The sequence below is a fragment of the Hordeum vulgare genome, chromosome 7H (genome assembly GCF_904849725.1).
Source record: "Hordeum vulgare subsp. vulgare chromosome 7H, MorexV3_pseudomolecules_assembly, whole genome shotgun sequence".
NCBI classification, from domain to species: domain Eukaryota; kingdom Viridiplantae; phylum Streptophyta; class Magnoliopsida; order Poales; family Poaceae; genus Hordeum; species Hordeum vulgare.
Genome location: NC_058524.1, coordinates 47168241 through 47194461, shown reverse-complemented (window position 1 = coordinate 47194461; position 26221 = coordinate 47168241). Strand labels below are relative to the sequence as shown.

General features: G+C 47.0%; 1 protein-coding gene across 2 annotated transcripts; it reads right to left on the bottom strand.

The window, feature by feature from the left end:
- Positions 1-16185: 16185 nt before the first annotated feature.
- Positions 16186-17874, bottom strand: LOC123412564. Of its 2 annotated transcripts, XM_045105514.1 has the most exons (3): positions 17424-17874; positions 16526-17337; positions 16186-16426 (listed from the first exon to the last, which is right to left on the bottom strand). In XM_045105514.1, exons 1-2 carry the CDS (start codon positions 17857-17859, stop codon positions 16568-16570), a joined length of 1206 nt encoding a protein of 401 aa, XP_044961449.1. In that variant the 5' UTR covers positions 17860-17874; the 3' UTR covers positions 16186-16426; positions 16526-16567. The 2 variants fall into 2 exon arrangements, with proteins under 2 accessions (XP_044961449.1, XP_044961448.1); XM_045105513.1 differs by lacking the exon at positions 16186-16426 and having other exon boundaries at positions 16458-17337.
- Positions 17875-26221: the final 8347 nt, after the last annotated feature.

Here is a 26221-nt window from a genome sequence, read left to right as displayed (position 1 = left end):
AAAATGTATTTCCTCAATTAAGAATCAAGGTTTATTGAATTAACATGAGCCTCCAAGCTAACAAAATAAACAACACCTACACACAAATAAAATAAATGCTTGCACCCAACTTCACAAGGGCTTTTTCAATCCCCTCGTCTTGCTAGTCGCAAGGTTAAAAGCAAATAGTGATAGGTAATGATAGGGTAAAACAACAAAATAGTAAAAGTAAATAAAGAGCAATAATGGAGTAATAAGTATTGATAGAGAATGGACCCATGGGCCATATGTTCACTAGTGGCAACTCACTCGAAAGCAGGTAATGGCATGGTAAAAAATTATCATTGGCCAATTGACAAAAAGTAGCAATCCATAACTATGATCATTCATAGGCCTGATATGTCTCAAATGTATCTATTTTTTCAAACACTTTTGCTTTTGTTTTGGACTCAAATTTACATGATTTGAAAGAAGCTAACACGAGTTGACGTTGTTCTCGGTAGAACTACTATGGTGTTGTTTTTGTGCAGAAATAAAAGTTCTCGGAATTGGATGAAACTTTCGGAAGATTTTTATGAAATATGTAAAAAAGTATTGAAGTGAAGATCCATCGGAGGTTTTCATCGTGGTTTCCACCAAGACACCAGGGCGCGTCCACCCCATAGGGTGCGCCCCGTTACCTTGTGGGGCCCACATGGCTCCGTTGACCCTAATTCCAAGCCTATATATTCCTATTCCCCAAGAAAAAAATAGGAGATAAGTTTTCATCATGGTTTACGCGAAGGAGCCATCGCCACCTCCCGTTCTTCCTTGGGAGGGCTGACGTGGAGTCCGTTTGGGGCTCTAGAGAGGGGGATACGTTGTCGTCATGATCATCAACCCTTCTCCATGAACAATTCCATGATGCTCACCCCCGGGTGTGAGTAATTCCTTCGTAGGCTTGTTGGATGGTGATGGGTTTGGATGAGATTTATCATGTAATCGAGTTATTTTGATAGGACCTGATCTCTAGTATCCATTGTGTTGTGAGATTGATGTTGCCATGACTTTGCTATGCTTAATGCTTGTCACTAGGGACCGAGTGCCATGATTTGCGATGTGAACCTATCATGTTCTCATGAATTCGAGAGTGTTTTGGATCATATCTTGCAAGTTGTATGCATCTATTACATGTCAAGATCCGCATACCCCAAGGTGAAAATAATTGTGATTCTCTCTGGTGATTACCATAGTTTGAGGAGTCCATGTATTCACGATGTGTTAATGCTTTGTTGTGGTTCTGTATTAAAAGGAGATCTTAATATCCCATAGTTTCCTTGTGGACCCCATTGACATGAGAGGGTAGGACAAAAGATGAGATGCAAGTTCTTGTTATAAGCATGTATGACTATATAAAGAATACATGCCTACATTACATTGATGAAGTGGAGCTAGTATCGTGTCGCTTTAGTGTGTAACTGTTACATGATGAATGTTATCCAATATAATTATCCATCAGATCCAATGCCTACACTTTTCATATGTTGATCCTTTCTAAGTTACTATTTCTGCTGCTTACAATCATTACAAAACTGTCGTTGTTACTATTACTACTACTATTTTGTTGTGCTACTAAAATTTTGCTACACATAGAAATCCCAGGAGTGGTTGGATTGATAAGTCACGTGCTAAGACCAATAAATATTCTTTGGATCCCCTTTTGTTGAATCAATAAATTAAGGTGTAATAATACCCCGAAGACTATTGCGATCCCCTATACTTGTGGGTTATCAAGACTATTTTCTCGCGCCGTTTCCGGGGAGCATAGCTCTGTTAATTGTGTTCACTTGGATATCCAACTTTTGCTATGAAGAATCTGAAAGATATGAGAACCAAGATCATAACCTCTAAGATGAGGGGAGGTAAGGAACTGTCATCTAGATGTGCACTTGATTCACCTTTTGTTTTGAGTAGGCTTGCGACACCAACACTTGTTGTTCATACTGATATGTCGCAAGTACTTGATGATGCTACTTTTGAATTACACGAGACTCATGATGATGCCACTATTATGCTAGATGAAACTAAAACTATGCCACTTAATGAATTGCTTGATGCTCATATTGCTAGATCCAAAGAAATTGAAAATGCTGAAACTACTGAAAATTATGATTCACCTATTATGCCTACCACTCCTACTAGAGTTAATGTTGAAAATATGCCCTAGAGGCAATAATAAAGTAGTTATTATTATATTTCCAGTTCATGATAATTGTCTATTATTCATGCTATAATCGTATTAACCAGAAACCGTAATACGTGTGTGAATATATAGATCACAATGTGTCCCCAGTGAGCCTCTAGTTGGCTAGCTCATTGATCAATAGATGATCATGGTTTCTCGATCATGGACATTGGATGTCGTTGATAACGGGATCACATCATTGGGGAATGATGTGATGGACAAGACCCAATCCTAAGCATATCACTACATCGTGTTGTTCGTCTGCTAAAGCTTTTCTAATGTCAAGTATCATTTCCTTAGACTATGAGATTGTGCAACTCCCGGATACCGTAGGAGTGCTTTGGGTGTACCAAACGTCACAACGTAACAGGGTGATTATAAAGGTGCACTACGGGTATCTCCGTAAGTGTTTGTTGAGTTGTACAAATCGAGATCGGGATTTGTCACTCCGTGTGACGGAGAGGTATCTCTAGGCCCACTCGGTAATCCATCATCATATTGAGCTCAGTGTGACTAAGGGGTTAGCCACGAGGTGATGTGTTACGGAATGAGTAAAGAGACTTACCAGTAATGAGATTGAACACGGTATAGGGATATCGATGATCGAATCTTAGGCAAGTATCATACCGATAGACAAAGGGAATTGCATACGGGATTGATTGAATCCTTGACATCGTGGTTCATCCGATGAGATCATCGTGGAAAATGTGGGAATCAACATGGATATCCAGACCCCGCTGTTGGTTATTGGCCGAAGAGATGTCTCAGTCATGTCTGCATGTCTCCCGAACCCGTAGGGTCTACACACTTAAGGTTCGATTACGCCAGGGTTATAGGGAACTAGTGTACGTGGTTACCGTAGGTTGTTCGGAGTCCTGGATGAGACGCCGGACGTCACGAGGAGCTCCGGAATGGTCCGGAGGTAAATATTTATATATAGGAAGTGAGATTTTGGACACTGGAAATGTTTTGGGCGTCACCGGTAACGTACCGGGACCACCGGAAGGGTTCTGGGGGTCCACCGGGAAGGGCCAGCATGGGCCAAAAGGTGGAAGGGAACCAGCCCAGAGTGGGCTGGTGCGCCTCCCACCTAGGACCAAGGCGCAAGGAGAGGTGGAGGGGGGGGGGGCAAACCCTAGGCGCAGGAGGGCCCCAAGGCCCATCTCGGTGCGCCACCCCTCCTCTACCTGCCCTGGCCGCCGCCCTCCTGGCTATCTAGGGCTGCCGCCACCCCTAGGGAGGGAACCCTAGGGGTGCGCACCCTCTCTCCCTCCCTCCTATAAATAACCGAGGTATTGGGGCTGATTTGGGGCACGAAATCTCTCTCTCTCTCGGCGCAGCCCTACCCCTCTCTCTCCTCGTCCTCCGCACATCTTAGCGAAGCTCTGCGAGAGAACACGTCACCGGGCTGCACGTGTGTTGAACGCGGAGGTGTCATAGTTCGACACATAGATCAGAATCCACCGCGATCTGAATCAGTGCGAGTACGACTCCATCAACCGCGTTCATAGTAACGCTTCCGCTTAGCGATCTTCAAAGTATGAAGATGCTCTACAACCTCTCTCGTTGCTGGTTTCTCCATAGATAGATCCTTGTATGGCGTAGGAATTTTTTTGAAATTACTATGACCCCTAACAGTGGCATCAGAGCCAAGGTTCTATGCGTAGATTCTATACACGAGTAAAACACAAAAGCTGTGGGCGCTGATTTGTCAACTTGCTTGCCGCTACTAGTCTTATCTTTTTTCGGCGGTATTGTGGGATGAAGCGGCCCGGACCGACTTTACACGTACGCTTACGTGAGACTGGTTCCACCGACAGACATGCACTTGGTGCATAAGGTGGCTAGCGGGTGTCTGTCTCTCCCACTTTAGTCGAATTGGATTCGATGAAAAGGGTCCGTATGAAGGGTAAATAGCATTGGTGTATTAACGTTGTGGCTGTCACGTAGGTGAGAAACTTTCTTTCCAGAAACCCAAACCAGCCACGTAAAACTTGCAACAACAATTAGATCCAATGGCCAACACAAATGCCCCATTCAACTTCAACGCGTTCCTAAAGAAAACCAAGCTGAAAGACGATGGGAGCAACTATGCGTACTGGGCTCGTAACTTAAAGCTCATCCTCATGGCTTCCAAGAAGGCATATGTCCTTGATGCACCGCTAGGTGATCCTCCCGTTCCGGCGACAACCCAGGACGTTAGGAACGCCTGGCAGTCGCGGAGTGATGACTACTCTCTCGTTCAGTGCAACATGCTTTACAGCTTAGAACCGGGGCTCCAAAGGCGTTTTGAGCAACACAGAGCATATGAGATGTTCGAGGAGCTGAAACTTGTTTTTCAAGCTCATGCCCGGGTCGAGAGATATGAACTCTCCCACAGGTTCTTTAGCTGTAAGATGGAGGAAAATAGTTCCGTTAGTGAGCACATACTCAGAATGTCTGGGTTGCACAACCGCTTGACTCAGCTAGGAGTTGAACTTCCGGATGATGCGGTCATTGACAGAATCCTCCAGTCACTTCCACCTAGCTACAAAGGCTTTGTGATGAATTACAACATGCAAGGGATGGATAAGACTATTCCCGAGTTGTATTCAATGCTGAAATCTGTAGAGGTAGAAATCAAGAAAGAGCATCAAGTGTTGATGGTCAATAAGACCACCAGTTTCAAGAAGGACAAGGGTAAGAAAAACTTCAAGAAAGACGGCAAAGTTGTTGCCGCGCCCGGTAAGCCAGTTGCCGGGAAGAAGTCAAAGAAAGGACCTAAGCCTGAGACTGAGTGCTACTACTGCAAGGGAACCGGTCACTAGAAGCGGAATTGCCCCAAGTACTTAGCGGACAAGAAGGCCGGCAACGTCAAAGGTATATGTGATATACTTGTTATTGATGTGTACCTTACCAACACTGGTAGTAGCTCCTGGGTATTCGATACCGGTGCTGTTGCTCAATTTGCAACTCTAAGCAGGAAGTATAGAACAAGCGTAGACTGGCTAAGGACAAGGTGACGATGCGCGTCGGGAATGGTTCCAAGGTCGATGTGATCGCCGTCGGCACGCTACCTCTACATCTACCTTCGGGATTAGTTATAAACCTTAATAATTGTTATTTAGTACCAGCTTTAAGCATGAACATTGTATCGGAATCTCGTCTGATGCAAGATGGCTACTCATTTAAATCTGAGAAATAAAGGTTGTTCTATTTATATGAGTGGTATGTTTTATGGTCAGGCCCCGCTGGTTAATGGGTTATTCCTAATGAATCTCGATCGTGATGTTACACATATTCATAGTGTGAGTGCTAAAATATGCAAGGTTTATAACGATAGTCCCACATACTTGTGGCACTGTCTCCTTTGTCATATCGGTGTAAAGCGCATGAAGAAACTCCATACAGATGGATTTTTGGAGTCACTTGATTTTGAATCATTTGACACATGCGAACCGTGCCTCATGGGCAAGATGACCAAGACTCCTTTCTCCGGAACAATGGAGCGAGCAACTAACTTGTTGGAAATAATACATACCGATGTATGCGGTCCAATGAGCGTTGAAGCTCGCGGTGGCTATCGCTATGTTCTCACCCTTACTGATGATTTAAGTAGATATGGATATGTCTACTTAATGAAGCATAAGTCTGAAACCTTTGAAAAGTTCAAGGAATTTCAGAGTGAGGTGGAGAATCAACGCGACAAGAAAATAAAGTTTCTACGATCTGATCGTGGAGGAGAATATTTGAGTCATGAGTTTGGCACACACCTACGGAAATGTGGAATTGTTTCACAACTCACGCCGCCTGGCACACCGCAGTGTAACGGTGTGTCTGTACGTCGAAATCACACTTTATTGGATATGGTGATCTATGATGTCTCTTACCGATTTACCGCTGTCATTTTGGGGATATGCATTGGAAACTTCCGCATTCACTTTAAATAGGGCACCGTCTAAATCCGTTGAGACAACACCGTATGAATTATGGTTTGGCAAGAATACTAAGGTGTCGTTTCTTAAATTTTGGGGCTGCAATGCTTACGTGAAGAAACTTCAACCAGAGAAGCTCGAACCCAAAGCAGAATGCGTCTTGATAGGATACCCTAAGGAAACTATTGGGTACACCTTCTATCTTAGATCCGATAGCAAGATCTTTGTTGCTAAGAACGGATCCTTTCTAGAGAAAGAGTTTCTCTCGAAAGAAGTAAGTGGGAGGAAAATAGAACTTGATGAGGTAATTGTACCTCCTCTCGAACCGGAGAGTAGCGCAGCGCAAGAAAATGTTTCTGAGGCGCGTGCACCGGCTAGAGATGAAGTTAATGATGATGATCATGAAACTTCTGATCAAGTTGCTATTGAGCCTCGAAGGTCGACAAGGGTATGCTCCGCACCAGAGTGGTACGACAATCTTGTCATGGAAATCATGTTGTTAGACAATAGTGAACCTTCGAACTATGAAGAAGCGATGGTGGGCGTGGATTCCAAGAAATGGCTTGAGGCCATGAAATCCGAGATAGGATCCATGTATGAGAACAAATTATGGACTTTGGTGGACTTGCCCGATGATCGGCGAGCCATAGAAAATAAATGGATCTTCTAGAAGAAGACCGACGCAGATGGTAATGTGACCATCTATAAGGCTCGACTTGTCGCTAAGGGTTATCGACAAGTTCAAGGGATTGACTATGATGAGACCTTCTCACCCGTAGTGATGCTGAAGTCGGTCCGAATCATGTTAGCAATTGCCGCATTTTATGATTATGAAATCTGGCAAATGGATGTCAAAACAACATTCCTGAACGGCTTTCTTAAAGAAGAATTGTATATGATACAGCCGGAAGGTTTTGTTGATCCTAGCAGTGATAACAAAGTATGCAAGCTCCAACGCTCCATCTATGGGCTGGTGCAAGCATCTCGGAGTTGGAACATTCACTTTGATGAGGTGGTCAAAGCGTTTGGGTTTATACAGACTTATGGAGAAGCCTGTATTTACAAAAAAGTGAGTGGAAGCTCTGTAGCATTTCTCATATTATATGTGGATGACATATTGTTGATGGGAAATGATATAGAACTATTGGAAAGCATGAAGGCCTATTTGAATAAGAGTTTTTCAATGGAGGACCTTGGAGAAGCTGCTTACATATTAGGCATCAAGATCTATAGAGATAGATCGGGACGCCTCATAGGTCTTTTACAAAGCACATACATTAACAAGATATTGAATAAGTTCAATATGGAGAAGGCTAAGAAGGGGTTCTTGCCTGTATTACAAGGTGTGAGGTTGAGTGCGACTCAACGACCGACCACGGCGGAAGATAGAGAAAAGATGAGTACCATCGCCTATGCTTTAGCCATAGGCTCTATCATGTATGTCATGCTGTGTACCAGACCTGATGTGAACCTTGCCATAAGTTTGGTAGGGAGGTACCAGAGTGATCTAGGAGTGGATCAGTGGAAAGCGATCAAGAATATCCTAAAGTACCTGAAAAGGACTAAAGATATGTTTCTCGTCTATGGAGGTGCCGAAGAGCTCGTCGTAAAGGGTTACGTCGATGCTAGCTTCGACACAGATCTTGATGACTCCAAGTCACAAACCGGATACGTGTACATTTTGAATAATGGGGCAGTTAGCTAGTGCAGTTTCAAGCAAAGCATCGTGGCGGCATCTACATGTGAAGCGGAGTACATAGATTCTTCGGAAGGAGCACAGGAAGGAGTCTGGATGAAGGAGTTCATCACCGACCTAGGAGTGATTCCAAGTGCGTCGGGTCCGATGACTCTGTTCTGTGACAACACTAGAGCTATTGCTATTGCAAAGGAGCCCAGGTTTCACAAGAAGACCAAGCATATCAAGCGCCGCTTCAACTCCATTCGTGGATACATCCACGATGGACATATAGATATTTGTAAAGTACATACGGATCTGAATATCGCAGACCTGTTGACTAAACATCTTCCACGGGGAAAGCATGATCAACACCAGAACTCTATGAGTGTTCGATTCATCACAATGTAACTAGATTATTGACTCTAGTGCAAGTGAGAGACTATTGAAAATATGCCCTAGAGGCAATAATAAAGTACTTATTATTATATTTCTAGTTCATGATAATTTTCTATTATTCATGCTATAATCGTATTAACCAGAAACCCTAATACGTGTGTGAATATATAGATCACATTGTGTCCCTAGTGAGCCTCTAGTTGGCTAGATCGTTGATCAATAGATGATCATGGTTTCTCGATCGTGGACATTTGATGTCGTTGATAACGGGATCACATCATTGGGGAATGATGTGATGGACAAGACCCAATCCTAAGCATAGCACTAGATCGTGTTATTCGTCTGCTAAAGCTTTTTCTAATGTCAAGTATCATTTCCTTAGACCGTGAGATTGTGCAACTCCCGATACCGTAGGAGTTCTTTGGGTGTACCAAACGTCACAACATAACTGAGTGATTATAAAGGTGCACTACGGGTATCTCTAAACGTCACAACGTAACTGGGTGACTAAGAGTTATGTTATTGATGGGGAGATAGCTAGAGACTTTCTTGCTTGTAATGATAGTGATGATTTAAGGAAATTGCTATGTACACTGAAAGAAAAATCTATCACGGAGAAAATGAAACATGATCCTAAATTTGCTACTTCTCCTACATGTATCACTTATAAAGTCAATGATTTCTCAGTTGATCATAAATTAATCACTTTGGTAGAATTTGATCCTTTTCATGACAATGAAACTGAAGCCGTTGTGGCACACCTTCCCAAATTGCATGATATTGCCACCCTATTTTCTCATGAGGAAAATATTCGTTATTACTATATTTTTAAACTTTTTTCCTTCTGACTTATAACTAACAAGTATAGGGGATCACAACAGTCTTTGCGGGTGGTATTACACCCAGATTTATTGATTTAACACAAGGGGGCCAAAGAATATTTATCGGTCTTAGCAACTGAGTTGTCAACTCAACCACACCTAGGATATCTCTTTGCATCAAAGATTTTAAAAGCACAAAAAATAGTAGTAGTAACAGTAATGACAACATTTTTGTAGTGATTGTAAGAGTAGCATCTGCAATAGTAACTCAGCAAGACTCGGTATGTGAAAAGCGTAGGCACATGTATCGGTGACGAATAATGATTTTGATGACATCGATCATGTAACAGTTACACACTTGAGTGTACCAGAACTAGCTCTAATTCATCAATATAATGTAGGCATGTATTCTGTATATAGTCATACATGCTAGCGATGAGAACTTGCATGACATCTTTTGTCTCCTACCCTCCCGTGGTAGCGTGGTCCATAAGGAAACTAAGGGATATTAAGGAATCCTTTTAATAGAGAACCTGGACAAAGCATTAACACATGGTGAATGCATGAACTCCTCAAACTACGACCTTCACCAGAAATAATCCCAATTATTGTCAACTTGGGGGATGCGAATCATAACACGCAATAGGTGCATAGAACTTGCAGGATAGGATATAAACACTTCCATATTCAGAGAAAACATAATAGGTTCATATCCGCAAGCATGGCATTTGGGCCCTAGTGACAAGAATTAAGCATAGCAAAATCATTGCAACATCAATCATGTAACATAGTGGATACTAGGGATCAAACCCTATCGAAATAACTTGATTACATGATTTTTCGGGAAAACGCAAAGGCTCTGCGTTTCATTTCATTGAAAAGGAGGAAAGTTTAAGCTGTACAAGGCTCCGAGCCGGAGGCTCAACAAAAAAGGAAAAAACACTAGGCTAGTGAACATCCCAGGTTATCGGCAGGACAACCCCGAGGCCAACAGCCCCAGCCCGAACCCAAAGGGCTGCCTCCTCTCTGATCCTAGCACATAGCAGCGTCATGGAGGGCTGCTCGCCATCAAACACGCACGAGTTGCGGTGTTTCCAGAGTAGCCACGCCGTCAGGTGGGTGATCGTGGCCAATCCCTTGCGCATGGCCTTGGGCGTCTCCCGCTTGGCGTGCAACCACCAGTCATTGAGCGTTGCCTCGCGGTCCGGCGGTCGGCATGCCATCCGCAACCAGGAGAGCGTCTCGTGCCACACTTGTCGTGAGAAGGGGCAGGTGACGAGCAGGTGGCGCATAGTCTCGGGCTCTTGGTCGCAGAAGACACAGCGCAGGTGATGTTGTAGGCCGTGGCGGCGCAGCCTATCCGCAGTCCAACACCTGCCCAGGCTGACGAGCCATAGGAAGAACTTCACGTGCGAGGGAGCCCAGCTCCTCCAGGTCAGTTGCCAAGAGTCGCAGGCAACGGAGCCGTGGAAGGTTGCTAGGTAGGCGTTGCACGCGGAGTATGTTCCGCTCGAGGTCCATCTCCAGATGAGTTGGTCTGGCTGCTCGTGGAGGGCAACATTTTGAGTTGCGCGCCAAAGCAGCAGGTACTGGCCGATCTCGTGGATGCCCAAGTCGTCGCGAATGTCGCGCGCCCAAGCGTGGTTCTGGAGGCCATCCGCGATGGTGCGTTGCTTGCGCCAGTGCTTGGGGATGCAAGCGTAGAGCTGTGGCGCGAGCTCGCCTATGGAGCTGCTGTCGATCCAGCGATCCTCCTAGAATTTGCTCGTTCTCCCGTCGCCAACGGCAAATAAGGTGGAGGCGTAGAACAGGGCGCGCTCCTCGTTGGTGAAGTGGAGGTCAAGGCCGTGCCAGGCCCTCCTCTCGTCGGTGCGGCTAAACCAAAGCCAGCGCAGCCGAAGGGCTAGTCCAGTGCGTTCCATGTCCTGGATTCCGAGGCCACCGAGGGAGAGCGGCCGGCAGACGCGGTGCCAGTTGACGTGGCAGCTACCACCGTTGGCGGCAACGCGACCTTCCTAAAGGAATCCCCTCTCGATCTTCTCTATGAGCTTCAAAGTCTTCTTCGGGGGGGGGGGGGGGGGTGAGGACGAGCAGTTGGTGGATGGGGATTGCACAGAGCACAAACTTGACAAGCGCGAGCCGGCCCGCTTTGTTCATGAGCCGGGACTTCCAGCTGGGCAGCATGCCTCCGACCCTGTCGACCAGGGGTTGCGGCTGCGCGTTCGTGGGCCGTCGAATGGTGAGAGGGATCCCAAGATATGTGATTGGCAGGTCTGCAATCTTGCACCCAAGCGTGGCCGCTATCCTTGCAGAGTCACCCGGGGCGCAGTTGAGCAAAGTGGCAGAGCTCTTGCCATAGTTGACGTGGAGTCCCTTTCCTTGCCTGAAGAGCTGCAGGATCGCCATGATCGCGGCAAGGTCACTAGGGAGGGGTGGCAAAACAGCACCACGTCATCCGCGAAGAGCGAGATGATCGGGATGGGGCGGCGTGGGTGGAGGTGCTCCAGGATGCCCATGGTTGCAGCCCGCTGGAAGAGGCGACCCAGCGTGTCCACCGCGAGGACGAACAGCTGGGGCGACAGAGGGTCGCCCTGCCTAAGCCCCCTGCGGTGCCAGATGGGGGGCCTGGCTTGCCGTTGAGCAGCACCCGAGAGTAGGCGGATGACAGCAAGATGGCAACCAATCCAAGAACCTGCACCCGAAGCCATACTGGCGGAGAACTTCGAACAGGAAGGGCCATGAGATGGTGTCGAAGGCGCGCGCGAGGTCGAGCTTGAGAACGATCCTGGGCATACGCAGCTGGTGCAGGAGGCACAGCGACTGCCGGACGAGCACGAAGTTATCGTGTAGGGAACGGCCTGCGATGAAGGCATTCTGGTTCTTGCTAACGAACCCGTCGAGCTTCGGAGCAAGGCGAAGGGAGAGCGTCTTGGCGAAGACCTTGGCAACCAGGTGAATGAGGCTGATGGGGCGGAAGTCGCCGATCGCCTGGGCATCCGCGCGCTTGGGGAGGAGGGAGACCATGGCCTGGTTGAGGCGATGCAATCCTCGGCCCCGTAGCTGGTGCAGTTGATGGAACACAACGATGAAGTCCGGCTTGACGGTATCCCAACAAGCGCGAAGAAACTCCGCGGTGAAGCCGTCCGGACCAGGCGCCTTGTGCGCCGGCATGCACGTGATCATGTGCCAGATTTCCTCCTCCGTGAATGGGGCATCGAGGTCTTGTAGGCCATGATCCGTCTCGATAAGGTGCTCGAGGTTCAGCGAGCACTCGCGGTCGGGGGCCGTGCCAATAAGGTCGTCGAAGTGGCCGAAGACGGCCTGCGCCATCTCGTTCTGCCCCGTGAGGGTTTGCGTGCCCGATGACAGGCTGAAGACGGAATTCTTCTGATGCTTGTATGAGCACTGCCGGTGGAAGAATGCAGTGTTGGCGTCCCCCTTCCTAAGTGAAGCAATGCACGCTCGCTGCCGGGCCATTGTGCGCTCGAGCGAGGCGAAGCCCAGGAAGGCGAGCATCAGGCTCTTGTGCAGCCAGACCTCGTGCCGCGAGCGCGAGTTTGTGTTTGACGTTGCCCACTGATTTGGCGCTCCAGCTAGTGAGGCTCTTGGTTGTTGCTTGCAGGCGTAGCCGGAGGCGGCGGAATGGGTCGTCGTCGTCCACCGAAGCCCAGGCCAGCGCGACCGTTTCCTGGAACCCGTCCAGGCACAGCCAAAACTCCTCGAAGCGGAACCGGCGGTGGACTGGGGGTGTGGGGGAGCAATCCAGCAGGAGGGGGTTGTGGTCGGACACCATCGAGGCGAGGCAGTGCAAGTGACAGTCGCCGACGACGTCATCCCAATCTGACGTGCACAGGACCCTATCTAGGCGCACCAGAGTCGGCGGGGATTGCGCGTTGGACCAGGTGTAACGGCGGCCATTGAGGTACACCTCCCTCAGGGCAAGATCGCTAATGCAACGCCGGAAGCGGCCCATCATTCTCCGGTTTAGGTTCCCGTTGTTCTTATCCTCGTCGCGTAGGATAAGGTTGAAGTCACCACAAAGCATCCACGGGCCCGTGCAGTCGCGACGCACGTCCCGGATCTCCTGGAGGAACGCGATCTTGCCGTCCTCGTCTTGGGGGCTGTAGACAATGGAGATCCACCACGGAGTGCCCGCGGGAGAGGCAACCCTAGCGGTGAGGGCATTGGTGGTGAGCAATGGGTCGGAGATCATCACGACCCTGCTCTTCCACGCAAGGAGGATGCCCCCACGCGTGCCCTCCGCGGGCAAGGACAGGAACCATCGAAGTCAAGGCCAAGGGTCTCCAAAACTATCGAGGGGTCAATGAGGGCCATCTTCGTTTCCTGCAGGCACATTATCGACGCGTCAGCCGTAGCGACGAGCGAGCGGATCGCCAGGCGACGCGCCCTCGCGTTCAGCCCGCGCACATTCCAGATCACTAGCTTAAGGTTGTGAGACATAAAGAACTAGTTCGACAGTGGGATACAACGGCGGGCTAGACCTCCGCGAGGCAGCCAGCGTGCACGGACGTGCATGGGATCGGGGTGACATTCGCGGGCAGCTCGCGATCGACCAGCTTGGCGATAGCGGCGAGCACGTCCACCGAGATTTCCGTCGCGAACACGCCGTCGTAAGCTTTCATCGCGTCCGCCGTGATCACCTGGTTGGCGCCAATGATGCCCAGGGTGCACAGAATCTGCACGTGAGCCCGTCGCTCAGCAGTAGGAGGCACCGAGGTCGCCGCCTTCGGGGTGGCCGAGTGGCCGCGGCACGGCGAGAAGCAGAGGGTGGGGCGACGAGGGCGCTTCCCGGGAGTTGGCAGGGCGGCCTTGAGCTGGCCAGTGGCAGCCGCGAGGAAATCCCCCAGCGTCCAGGAGATGGGGCGCGATTCAGCTCTCGGGCGCGATCTCCGCAGCGTGATGGGCGACGAGGTGAATCGGCATGCAGTGGGGCGAGGGGTTTCCACCGAGTGTGGGCTGGCCGGCAGGGACGCGGTGCTGGGTACAAAGCTGTCGTCGAGGCCCGGCCCAGCCAAAGTGTTGCCAAGGCCCAGCCCGAGTGGGGAGGGGGGACCAGGTGTCAGCTGAGGAGAGCCCGCGCCTGGCACGAGGAGGGCGGGATTTGAATCCGGTGCGGGGTCGTCCTCGGGGTCGAAAGGGCGAGAGGGCGTGACCTCGGAGTCGTCACCACGCAGGCTGGCAGCGGGTGACGCTGCCAAAGACCCGCTTTGTCCCGACAGGGTATCCTCCTCGGGTACCGCGGACGGGGGAGGCAGGGAATCAGGGACCATCTCGTCGCCGAGCGAAACAGGGGTCGCTTCGCGCTCGACCCGCCTTGGATCCGTGGCCGGTGGGGCCGGCGCAGCAGCCGAGCCAGGCGGGGCGCATGACAGGTCGCGCTCGTGCGCGGAAGGCGACAATCCTGGCTGGTGGGTGGCGGGCCCCGTCCCGGGCGAGGAAGGGCGGCTGAGCAATCGGGGGGCGCCAGCTGTCCCTGCCGAAAGTGCGCCGATCGCATCTTGGACCGTGGAGGGCCCGACCGCACTTTTGTCAGGAGATCGGTCATTCCGCTGCCAGGTTCCTTTGCCTTTTGCAGGTTGATGACAGTGGCGATGGGGCCCAACCCTACCGGGCCACGGCAGCATGCCTTTCATGCGCGCAGCGGCATCCGCCGGCGGCGGTGTCCATGCCGTATGGGAGCGGTGGTCGGCGGACTTCCAGAAGGTCTCAACGGCGACCCCGTCAGAACAGCGCGAGCCCCCGGCGGCGGCCCATGCCAGGGAGTCGAGCGCCGCGCCATTGGCGTGGCCTGCGGGCGCAGCCGGCGCGTTGGGGCGTCGGCGTTTGCGGCCACGGCGGCGACCAGGGCCACGACCATCATTGCGCCCAGGGGGAGGATCCCCTCCGCCGTCCCCAGGGCCGCCGGCGTAGCGGGCAGGAGGGGGCGCAGGCCGGCCATTCTCATCGCGCACCACCCTGATGGCGATCTGGTAGGTCAGGGAGCGCACTGTGGGAGCCTGGGAGGGGGCGCGCGCCTCAATGCATTCGACGATCTCGAGGACGACATGGCGGCGGATGGACGTCGGGTCACGGGTGCGACTTGATTACATGATCAATGTCATCCAATCTCATCACGGTCCAACAAGCCTACAATAGGCAATACTTTAGTCCCGGTTTTTGTCTAAAACCGGGGCTAATAGCCTACCCTTTAGTCCCGGTTCTTGCCACAAACCGTGACTAATGCTCCGCGGCACGCCATGTGGCAGTTGTTGGAACTTTAGTCTCGGGTTTTGCCCCGAACCGGTACTAATGAGGTGAACCGAACCGGGACCAATGCCCCGGCAAACCGAACCGGAACCAATGCGTGGTATTGGTCCCGGTTTTCATTTGAACCGGGACTAATGGACTAATGCCGCAAGACCCTTTTTCTAGTAGTGATTGTAAATGTTGATACATTTTCTGTGCAAATTTGTTTAAAATATACAGGGACAATTTTGCCAAAGATTAACCGCAAAATAGTTTTAGTAAAAATCTTTGAAATTTGACCGGAGATAAGCCTATATGAACTATGTTGTGAAATATGTGGAGTACTTTCCAAGATTATTTCCAAGCACGCGCTTATCTGCATGGTAGATAATTTGATGCGTGAGGAGAGCTTCAAATTTCAGATAATTTAAACATATGAGTAGCTTTCAGCGAAAAAAGCAAATTAGGCTCAGAATAATACATGAACAATACCCTTTTTTTACAGACTTCAAATGTATCTTTTTCGCTAAGAGCTATTCAGATGTTTAAATGATCTGAAATTTAAAGCGCATCTCACACACCAAAATATCTACCATGCAAGAAAAAGGATCTTTTTGAATTTTCTGATATTTGTTTTGAATTTGTTATTTTGCATGCGTAGAGATGACTTTGGGCCCTGAATTGGTGCTCTGGCTTATTTTATAGTATCTACATCTGGATCCTCTGTATCCTTCTCAAACGCTTGGTACATCCTCTCGATTAGTGTTGTGTCAAATTTTTGAACCCAATCGAACTCTCACTTCCTTCCTAAACATCCGGATAGACCGACACCTCTCTATCCATCTCAAATCTGAGACGGTATAAGGGCTCGCGGACACACCTGTGCACACCCGGTCAGTCAGCCATGTAAAACGTGACCTCATTCCGGATAATCTTTTCTTTTTCTTTATTCATTCTTTTCTTTTCCTTTTTTCTGCATCAATCATGTGCAAGCGACCGGACATATTAAAAAAAAGTGTGGTTGCACGGATGAAAAAAATAAAGGCTCAAAACGGATATGCCCGATCAGTGACCTAGTACACACGCATACATTTAGGGAGAGGCATATTTACCAAGTCCGGTTGTTGATGCTCTTAGGCATTTGATGAGAAAGTTGGATCTTTAATCTCTGTATATGAACATGTAATGTAAGTAGAGTATAAAATCATAGGGAAATTAATTATATTGTGAAGCATTTTTCACGACAAATATAATGTACAATTTCTACCTAGCAAGTAGTATATGTAGCCTTGTAAGTGGTATGAATTAGTCACCACACCCTCCTCTTTCCGACGAGCTCCTGCACCTCCTCCCAGAGCCCGCCCCCGATGCCGGTGAGCCCGAGGACGGCGGGGCTGCAGGCGGCGACACGCCACAGCCCAGAGCGCACCTCGTCGCGCAGCTGCTCCCGCTCCCACCCGCAGAACCCGTCGAAGAAGCGGAAGTCCCGCACGCCGGCGACCCCACGTTTGACCAGCTCCGCCGCGCACCCGACGCTCTCCCGCGTGCCGTAGTGCACGCCCGGCATCACCTCCTCGAACAGCCCCGTCCGGCCCACCACGTCGCCGCCGTCGCTGTCTCCGCCCTCCCGCGGCCCCAGCAGGAAGAAGCACTCCTCCAGCGGCCCGCCGAAGAAGAGCGGGCGGCCGGAGAAGGTGCCGGCGATGTCGGCCTCCTCCGCGAAGAGGGACTGCGCCTCCTTGATGGACATGAGCGAGGGCCGGTTCAGGATCACGCCGACGGGGCCGAGCACCCCGGCCGACAGCAGGAGGATCACGGTGCGCTCGAAGATGTGCGACCCGTCCAGCTTCCCCGTCGCGATCAGGAGGCACCCCTTCTCCGGCTCCACCAGCGGGTGCGCCCACTTGTCCGCGATCTTCGCCGCCGGCGCCCACGACGCCCTGAGCGCCGGGTTGACGCTCTTCGCGTACTGCTCCTTGAGGACGAGCTGCGCCCGGAACGAGCGCCAGTCGATGGCGTTTCCGGACGGCGCCGCCCGGTCTTCGGGCTCAGACGACGACCTCCCGTTGGAGCTGCAGCCTGGGAGCAAGTAATAAGGAAACCAAAAGTGAGCAAGACCTCGACGTACTGCACGCACCGGCGGAGCTAGCGAGAGATCCACTCACAGGTGACGGACGAAGAGCTGGCGCGCCTGTGGTTGAAGAGCAGGTGGAGCCTGGGCTTGGCGATGCCGGCCGGCGACGGGAGGGCCATGCTTCTGCCTTTCGAAGCTTTTTGTGCGATCACTGGTAGTGACAGGGTGCAGGGGAGATCGCGGCTAAATAGGAGGATGGGATGGCCATGGCCGGAGCTTCTGCTCCACAGGTTTCCAGGGCCCCGATCCGAAGCGGATATAGCTGGGCTTTTGCAGTGCTCTTTCTCCGGTGACGGGTGACCTGGGCCAATGGCGACGCGAGGAGTGGAGTGGCACGGCATGGCCGACGCCGACGTGTGGGTGGTCCAGCCGACGTTTGTGGCCACGGCTTGGCGCGGGAGGGTTGGGGATAAGAAGAGGAGGTAGCGGCAGCTAGCTACTTGCTCTGCGTCATGGGCGTGGTGCATGGGTTTTAGGCTTTTAGCTTAGCACATCGACTAGTCGTCGACCTCTGGAGTACTGTTTTTCCCGAGCCTCGTGGGAAACGATGTGTGTGTGTGGCTGGCCAACTCTGGATCAAGAGAATCTTTGGAGAGGTCTATCAATCATATTATTAGCATCATCATCACCATCGACTCATCGTCGTCAAGATTATTATTGTAACTACGAGAATCAACACAACAACGAAGGCTGGCTGGCATTTATCAGCACAAACTCGACCGACAACGAAGGATCTTTGATACTCCCTTCATTTCTAAATATAAGTCTTTTTAGAGGTTTCACTAGGAGACTACATACGGATATATGTAGACATACTTTAGAGTGTAGATTCATTCATTTTGCTCTGTATGTAGTCCTCTAGTGAAATCTTTAAAAAGACTTATAATTAGGAACGGAGGGAGTAGATATGATGGAACACGACTAATGTCACCTGACTTAATTAATAATGGGGTACCGGGAAGAAAAACATAAAACTTGATCATTCATTGCGATATAATGTCCGCAAGGACTATGAGGGTGTTTGGATACGTTTTAGTCCCATGACTAAAAGTAGTGGGATTAAGACCCTGTTTGGAACCACAATAGATTATGATAATCTGGATTATGAAGATAGATTATATAATCTGGTTTATAAAAATAATCTACGTGGGCATGTTTGGAGGCCAAATTATATAAACTATAATCCAGGTTTTACATTGCATAATGACATGTCCGCCCTCTGTTTCTTTTTTAAAAGAGGAGGGTGGCGGTGGTAGGAATGTAATTATCTCCAACTTTACAAGGGTAATGGGTCATTAGCAATCCATAATCTAATTTTAGCTGGGGTAGAGTAGATTATGAGTTTTTAATAATCTGTCCATCTAGTTTTTATAATCTACACCATAAACTGCCCTGTTTGGAGACATAATAGATTATAAAAACTGAATTATATAATCTGGGTGGTTCCAAACAGGGCCTAACTTGCTAGCCTCACCCATGCTTGGATCCAAATATTAAAAAGACTAAAATCAAGTTAATGAGCATTTATTATCCTTCAAACCCTTCAATCCAGAACTCGCATGTGTTAAAGGAAAGGAGTTAAATGAGGAGAGAGAGGACTAATCCATATTTTAGTAGGGGTACCCCTGACTAAAAGATTTTAGCCTCAAGACTAGTTTTAGCCTCTCTTTAGTAAGGGGTGCTTGGAACTTTAGCCTTTTAAAGAGACTATTTTTAGTCAGACTAGTTTTAGTCCCTTGGATTCAAGCACCCTCATATCCTTACACCTTAGATTGAATGCGCCCGCTTTTCTGCTACTTACAACCAATGTGGAGATATAAGGGCTCTTCCAACGCATCGTCTCTCAACACGTTAGATTCCAATCAGTCAAGCTGGTCCATGTCAACCAATATGGTTTTCTCAAAACGTGAACGATTCAGGATTGCATTGTTTGGGCATATGAGTTTTTATTCCAGTGTCATAAGAGCAAACAACCAACTGTGATAATGATATTAGATTTTGAAAAGGCATTCGACAAAATTGAGCATAGCATGATTATGGCCATTCTTAAGCAAAAGGATTTTGTACCTAAATGGTGACAATGGATTGAAGCTATTTTAGATTCAAGCACATCTACGATGCTCTTAAATGGGATCACAGGGAAGCAACTCAAGTGCAGAAGAGGTGTCACACAAGGGGACCCTCTGTCTCCCTTGTTGTTTGTTCTTGCTGGAGATTTTTTGCAAACAATCATTAGTGATGCCATGCTAAAAGGTTTGATTGAGTCCCCTATCAAATCAGCACCTTGCTCTGAATACCCCATACGGCAATATGCACACGACACCTTGATTGTCATGAAAGCATGCCCTGATTAGTTGACACAACTCAAACATATCGTAGATCACTTTTCAGGAGCTTCCGGCTTGAAGGTCAACGATGAGAAATCTAATATGTCTTCACTCAATGTGAGTGAAGATGAGAAACACACTCTCTTCGATTTTGGGCTGTCAAATTGGATCCTTTCCTTTCACATATCTTAGAGTCCTTCTATGTTATGTCAAGCCTTAAGTGGTCTACTCCATGTACCTTATTGAAACGATCCAAAAACGGTTAAGTGTGTCCTCACAGCATCTAAGTTATGATGGCAAACATCTAATTGTCAATGTAGTTCTATCCTCTCTCCCTACTTTTGTCATGGTTGTTTTCTCCTATACAAAGGCATTATTGAGGAACTGTACAAGTAGAGATGACACTGCTTCTAGAGAGGACATGATCTAGAAAAGAAGAACACCCCCCAGCAGACTGGGATTTGGTTCGTAGACCAAAAGAACAAGGAGGCTTCGGTATCCTCAACCTTCACATTCATAACATCCGCCTTTTACTCAAAATTATACATAAATTCATCAATCACATGGAATTGCCATGAGTCAAGCCTTGCCATGTTCGTTTAATTGGAGAGATTGTCTAAAGCTTTTATCCATGTACAAGGATACTGCCTCATGTTTTCCACAAAATGAACTCATTGTTGGATTCTGGAATGAAAATTGGAGACCCTTGTCGACGTACCATACTTGGACACATCTTCATTCATTTTCCAAGAACACAAAGGCTTCACTAAAATCGGTGAGCAGTATGGAAAACGTAGCAGATCGCTTCCATTTACCCTTTTCGGAAGAGGCATATGCACAACTTCAAGAGATGACAGATTTTCTTCAGACCCTACAGTTGACCGATAGCATGGACCAGTGGCAGTACCCCCTTGGTGCTTCTCACTTCCAAGTTTCCGAAGTCTACAAAATTCTAACTATTCATACGGATGTCATGCCAGGTATGAAAGGGCTTCAGAAGCCTTTTGCCAGCTAAATATAAAATCTTCTTCTGGCTATTAATCTACAACATACTTAACATAAGAGGTATGTTGCACATAAAGAATTTTTTCCCTTACCCTCTTACTTGTGTGTCTTGTGTGATCGACAGACTACAAAGACCAGAGAATATCTTTTGTTCCACTGCACCTTTGCTAAGATTTGCTAGACACATCTTTGCCCGGGCTGGACCCCTACATTTGATGGCATCCAAACTGAGATCAATCACTTAAAAGATATGTTACCAGTCCCCTTCAACATGGAAATCATCATCTTAGCATCATGGGCAATCTGGCTTACTAGGAATGACTTGATTTGCAAGCACATCCCTCCTATTCTATACAAATACAGTAGTCGCTTCAACGAGGAAATCCACCGGCTTAAATTCAGGGCTCAAAATAGGAAGTATTACTCAGGCTTTGAAGCCTGGGCTTATGCATTTAGATACATCCTTATTGAGCCTATGTGCTCTTGTTGTTGTAATTTTCATCATATTTTGTGTCTTATTATTTTGTTCCTCTATCTTCTTTGTAAATCATTCTCTGCTTTTATTTGGACTTTCTTGTAGTCGGACTTTGCATCATTTATTTGAAAAAAAATACACAGCAGAGTCATGTTGTTTCTCTAAAAAACGTTATCATAGGAGATATAAAAACTTAAAACACAACTACCAAAATGCATTATTTCTTAGGGCTTGTATCTAAATTTAATGATTTGAGGCTCATAGCTCATACATTACATGTGATTGGCCTAGGAACTTCTTTTGCCTATACCCATATGCAAGGGTTGTATATTAACTAAGTTGTAGCCTCCATCTCTCTTTTCATTAACAAGTATGCCACATCGACAAATACCTACGAAATCGTGCTAAGAAACTTACATTGAGAGCGCCCTAAAAGCCTCTACTTGACTATGTAAACAGGATGCCTCAAGTTAATGCACCTCGACCATGAAATCGTATGAATTTCAAGGATGATCATTCCGTGTAGACACAACTTGGAGGATTGAATGTAAGTTCTTGGCTCTCAAATATGGTTTAGATGACTAACTCTTGCATATGTGATATTTTGACTTATCAGAAGATATTGTTAGCTAGATTAGGCACAATTAAGTTATAAAAGAAGAGAACAAGGTGGCATGTGCTGCAATTATCTAAGGTACATTTTGTTATGAAGCATGGAAGCAATATGAAGAGGAATTATTTTGATTTGAAAATGTCTCTGGTCGGCTGTAGTGTACTACTAGTTTAGGTTTGGGAGGTATATAATGTAACTGATGCAAGGATGTAAATTATTTTTCATATTTATATCAATTTAATAAATATGTTGTATGTCAATCTCTAATCTTGGTTACGGTTATGTTACAATTTTGTACATGCCAGGTTGTGAGTTTGTACGTCACCAAAATTTGTGTCTCACATGCTATGATGAATTACAAGACCAGTTTTGAAGAAGAAAAATGCTTTTAATAAAAAAGGTTTTGTTTACCAAATGCTATGTAGATGAGAGGGTTCACTTCCTCACAAGGTATGTGTGTTTGGTTTTTACATGAATAGAAAAACAGCTTTGCTGTTGGTTAGGCGCCTAAAAAATTTGGTGTTAGCCTTTTTTAGGGGCAAATCCAAGTTTTATCCATCAAAAACCACATCTTGTGGGATAGAACTTGGGTCATGAGATTGGCCAAACCAGACATGACGCCCCAATACTTGGCTACACTATGTGCAATTCTAATTTCTAATTTCTCTAATAACCGCACCATAACATCACTGCGAACCCTTGAGGATATCTGCAACGACTTGCTTGCAGTCCGAAGCGATGACACGATTCTGCACGTGGAGATCTTCAGCTAAAGATGGTGCTTCCCAGCACGAGATGGCCTTGGCTGTAACTCGATCGACTACCCCTTGTAATACGAGTGCAACACTTCCCAATTATTTATTCCTAGGACTTTTTTAAATTTTATTTATGTTTTTCGCATTTATTCTTTTAAGTAACACCACTCCCACGATTCTCCTCCTTGTATTGAAATTTATTCTTTTTTTGTCTTTTGGTGGTTTCAAAATTGAAAATATTCTTTTGTTTTTGTTTTTCTTGTTTATTTATACATTGTTTAGTTCACTATTTTAAATGGACATTATTTTCCCTTGTTCATTTTTTTGGCTTTAATTTTCAATCAATACTTTGATTTACAACATTTTTGTGTAACTGGGTTGTTATGTTGATCTTAACTCAACATCTTAAAGTGCATGCGTAAATGTTCTCAAAGCTTGATTGTGCCAATGTATTTTGTTGTTTGATAATAACTATATAAGATTTAGCATGATGGTTGCTCAAACTAGACTAAAGTTTCCGATCTTATTATTTTCTCTCTATAGTCTTCATATTTACGTGTCAAAGCAAAGCATGTATACAAAGTGATGGTTTGCTAAAGGACGCGCAGAACCGGTCGTCCCATTAAAACATCTATACCCGAGCACCTTAAATGATTTTTCATAAATCTCCGGACGCGTTCTATGAGTGATCGAATATAAGAAAAAAGTAAAAAAATGACACAACTGAATCCCTCATATCATCTCTATATGTCCGGGCTGTCCGTGATCCCTCATATCCATCTCAAATATGGAAAAAAATAAGGGCTCGTGGACGCGCCTGGACACGTCCTGTCAGTCCGCCACCTAGGACTTGATCCCACCCACGATCACCTTTTCCTTTTCGTTATTCATTCTTTTCTTTCTTTCTTTTTCTCTCCATCAATCACGTGCAAGTGACCGGACATATGACGAAGAAAATAAGGAGTGTGGCTGCGCGCACGGACAAATAAGGGACAAGCCCGGTCACTAACCGGGCGCGTACGCGGACGTTTAGCAGGCATCATATGTAAAACACCGGGAAAAATTTAATTTTTTTTAACACAGTACACACGCAAACGCTCATATACACGCGCATACATTCATCCCTATAAATGCACACACGCATACCCTACCCCTATCAGCACCTCTGAGAGACTGAGCCGGCATATCATCTTGAAATTTACGAAGTCAACATAGCCACCTCATCATGGGCGGGAACATCTCCTCCCACTAAATGCACGTCGACGAAAATCCTGAAATAAATTCAAGAATAAATGCGAGCAGTAGAATTTAAACCCTGGTCCACTACTAGGAAAAACCCTAGTAGTAGCGCTGTAAATATGCGTAGCAGTAGCGCTGGTCCAAGCGCTACTACTATCGCGCTACAGCTAAACACTAGTTGTAGCACCGGTACGGGCAGCGCTACTGGTAACTTTAGTAGTAGTGCTTGCGCACAGAAAGCGTTGCTGCTAAGCCGCGCTACTGCTAATATTTTCCAGCGCTACTGCTAACTTTTACTGCTTTCACAGATTTGCATCGTCAGAATCATCATCATCGACAATATTAGCAGTATTCAGAATATTCAGAATGCATCATCATCGACAATATTAGCAGTATTCAGAATATTTTCAAGCTCTACGTATTTAGCATCATCATCATCATCACCGACAATATTTGCATCATCATCATCATCTATATCAACAACATGGGATTATCGGTAGCTCATACTCATTTAACTCATATAACTCATACTCATTTAACAACTCATATAACTCATACTCATATAGGTCATACTCATTTAACTCATATAACTCATACTCATTTAACAACTCATATAAGTCATACTCATATAACTCATATTCATACTCATATAACAATATCACTAATAATAATCCAGTTGGCGTCTCACGGTGCAGGCGGTGGCAACTCAAAGATAAGGAACCATCACCGGATCATAGCTCGGGTGATGTCCCTGGAGAACCTGCCAGGTATTGGAGAACCTGGCATCCAACGCAGCCATGTAGCGACAGACGTGCTCGTCCTCCTCCCTGACATGACGACGTACCACCTCCGTGGGGGCCGGCTCCCTCGGCACCGATAATGGCCCATGCGACCTCCACCAAAGAAGCTCCGGGTCAATGATGAGACCCGGATTCCGCACCAAGGTGCGCCCTCCGAAAGGTAGCACCTCCCAGTGCCAGCCCGGCGGAGCCCAGTCCCGGACATGGCGCCTATCAAGCAGGCTCTCAACGACCACTCGACGAGGAGGATGCGGGCGGGGCATTGTCGAAGCCGAGACAAATTCCTCTGAGAAAATTTTCTTATTGTTTAATGTTTCAACCAAATATGACATGGCAACATCATATGACAAATTGACCGAGTTCATATGACAACAACTAATTAGCTCATGTCCAGGGGATCAACGCTCAGGTATGTAACCCAAACCCAAACCCAAACACAAGATTTTCTTCTTGATTCATGGATGCATAAGCATGATCCTCTAGTCAACAACACAGTGCAATGTACTACTTGCCCACCTTTTTCTATATCAACTGTAAATAATGATTGTGCATGTTTGCAAGTTTGAGGTAGTATGAACTAGAGGGGAGCGAGAGCGTGGTAGTACCATGCGGGGGCAGGGTCGGAGGTGGCCGGGGGCGACGTCGGAGGTGGCCGGTGGCGACGTCGGAGGTGGCGGCGCTAACCCTAGGAGAATGAGAATCGTCGAGAGGGGATGAAAATAAGTTACTTAATAAATATGGTTGAGGAACTTAAATAAATGACATAAATTACTTAATAAATATGGTTGAGGAATTTAAATAAACGATATATGATGGACACTCTTCTCTCATATATGGTGGACACTCCTTCACCGATTTTTCGACCGTCGATGATGGTCGCTACTCCTACTTCCCCTAGTGCATAACAAATATCTAGCACAAGGAGAAGGAGGAGAAGCGACCCCCACGACAACTGTCGGCATTCTTCTTCTCTCATATATGGTGGACAGTCCCTCACCGATTTTTCGACCGTCGATGATGGTCGCTACTCCTACTTTCCCTAGTGCATAACAAATATCTAACACAAGGAGAAGGAGGAGAAGCGACCCCCACGACAACAGTCGGCATTCTTCTTCTCTCATATATGGTAGACACTCCCTCACCGATTAAACTATTTCTATTAAACACTTACTAAATAAACTATTTCTATTAAACACTTACTAAAAACAGTAAAAAAGCTACATTATACTTATATTGAAATATAATGTAGCACAAGGAAATAAACTACTTGTGGCTAAAAAGTGAAGCATTGCTAGATATATGTACTAATTCACCCATCCACCCATTCACAAGAACTTTGAGTCCGACTCCTTAGTGACACCTCCAATGCTAATTTAAAGTGCCCAACATGTTTTCACAAAGACCAACAAATATGCTTCTTAACGAAAAAGAGCCCAACATGTTTTCACAAAGACCAACAAATATGCTTCTTAACGAAAAAGAGCCCAACATGTTTTCACAAAGACCTATCGTATAAGCCTAGGATCCTTAAGCAATGTAAATAGAGTTGCCAAGTAGCAACAATGTTATTTCGCATAAAAAGATAGCAACAATATTTAGTGCAAGTTCGTCAATG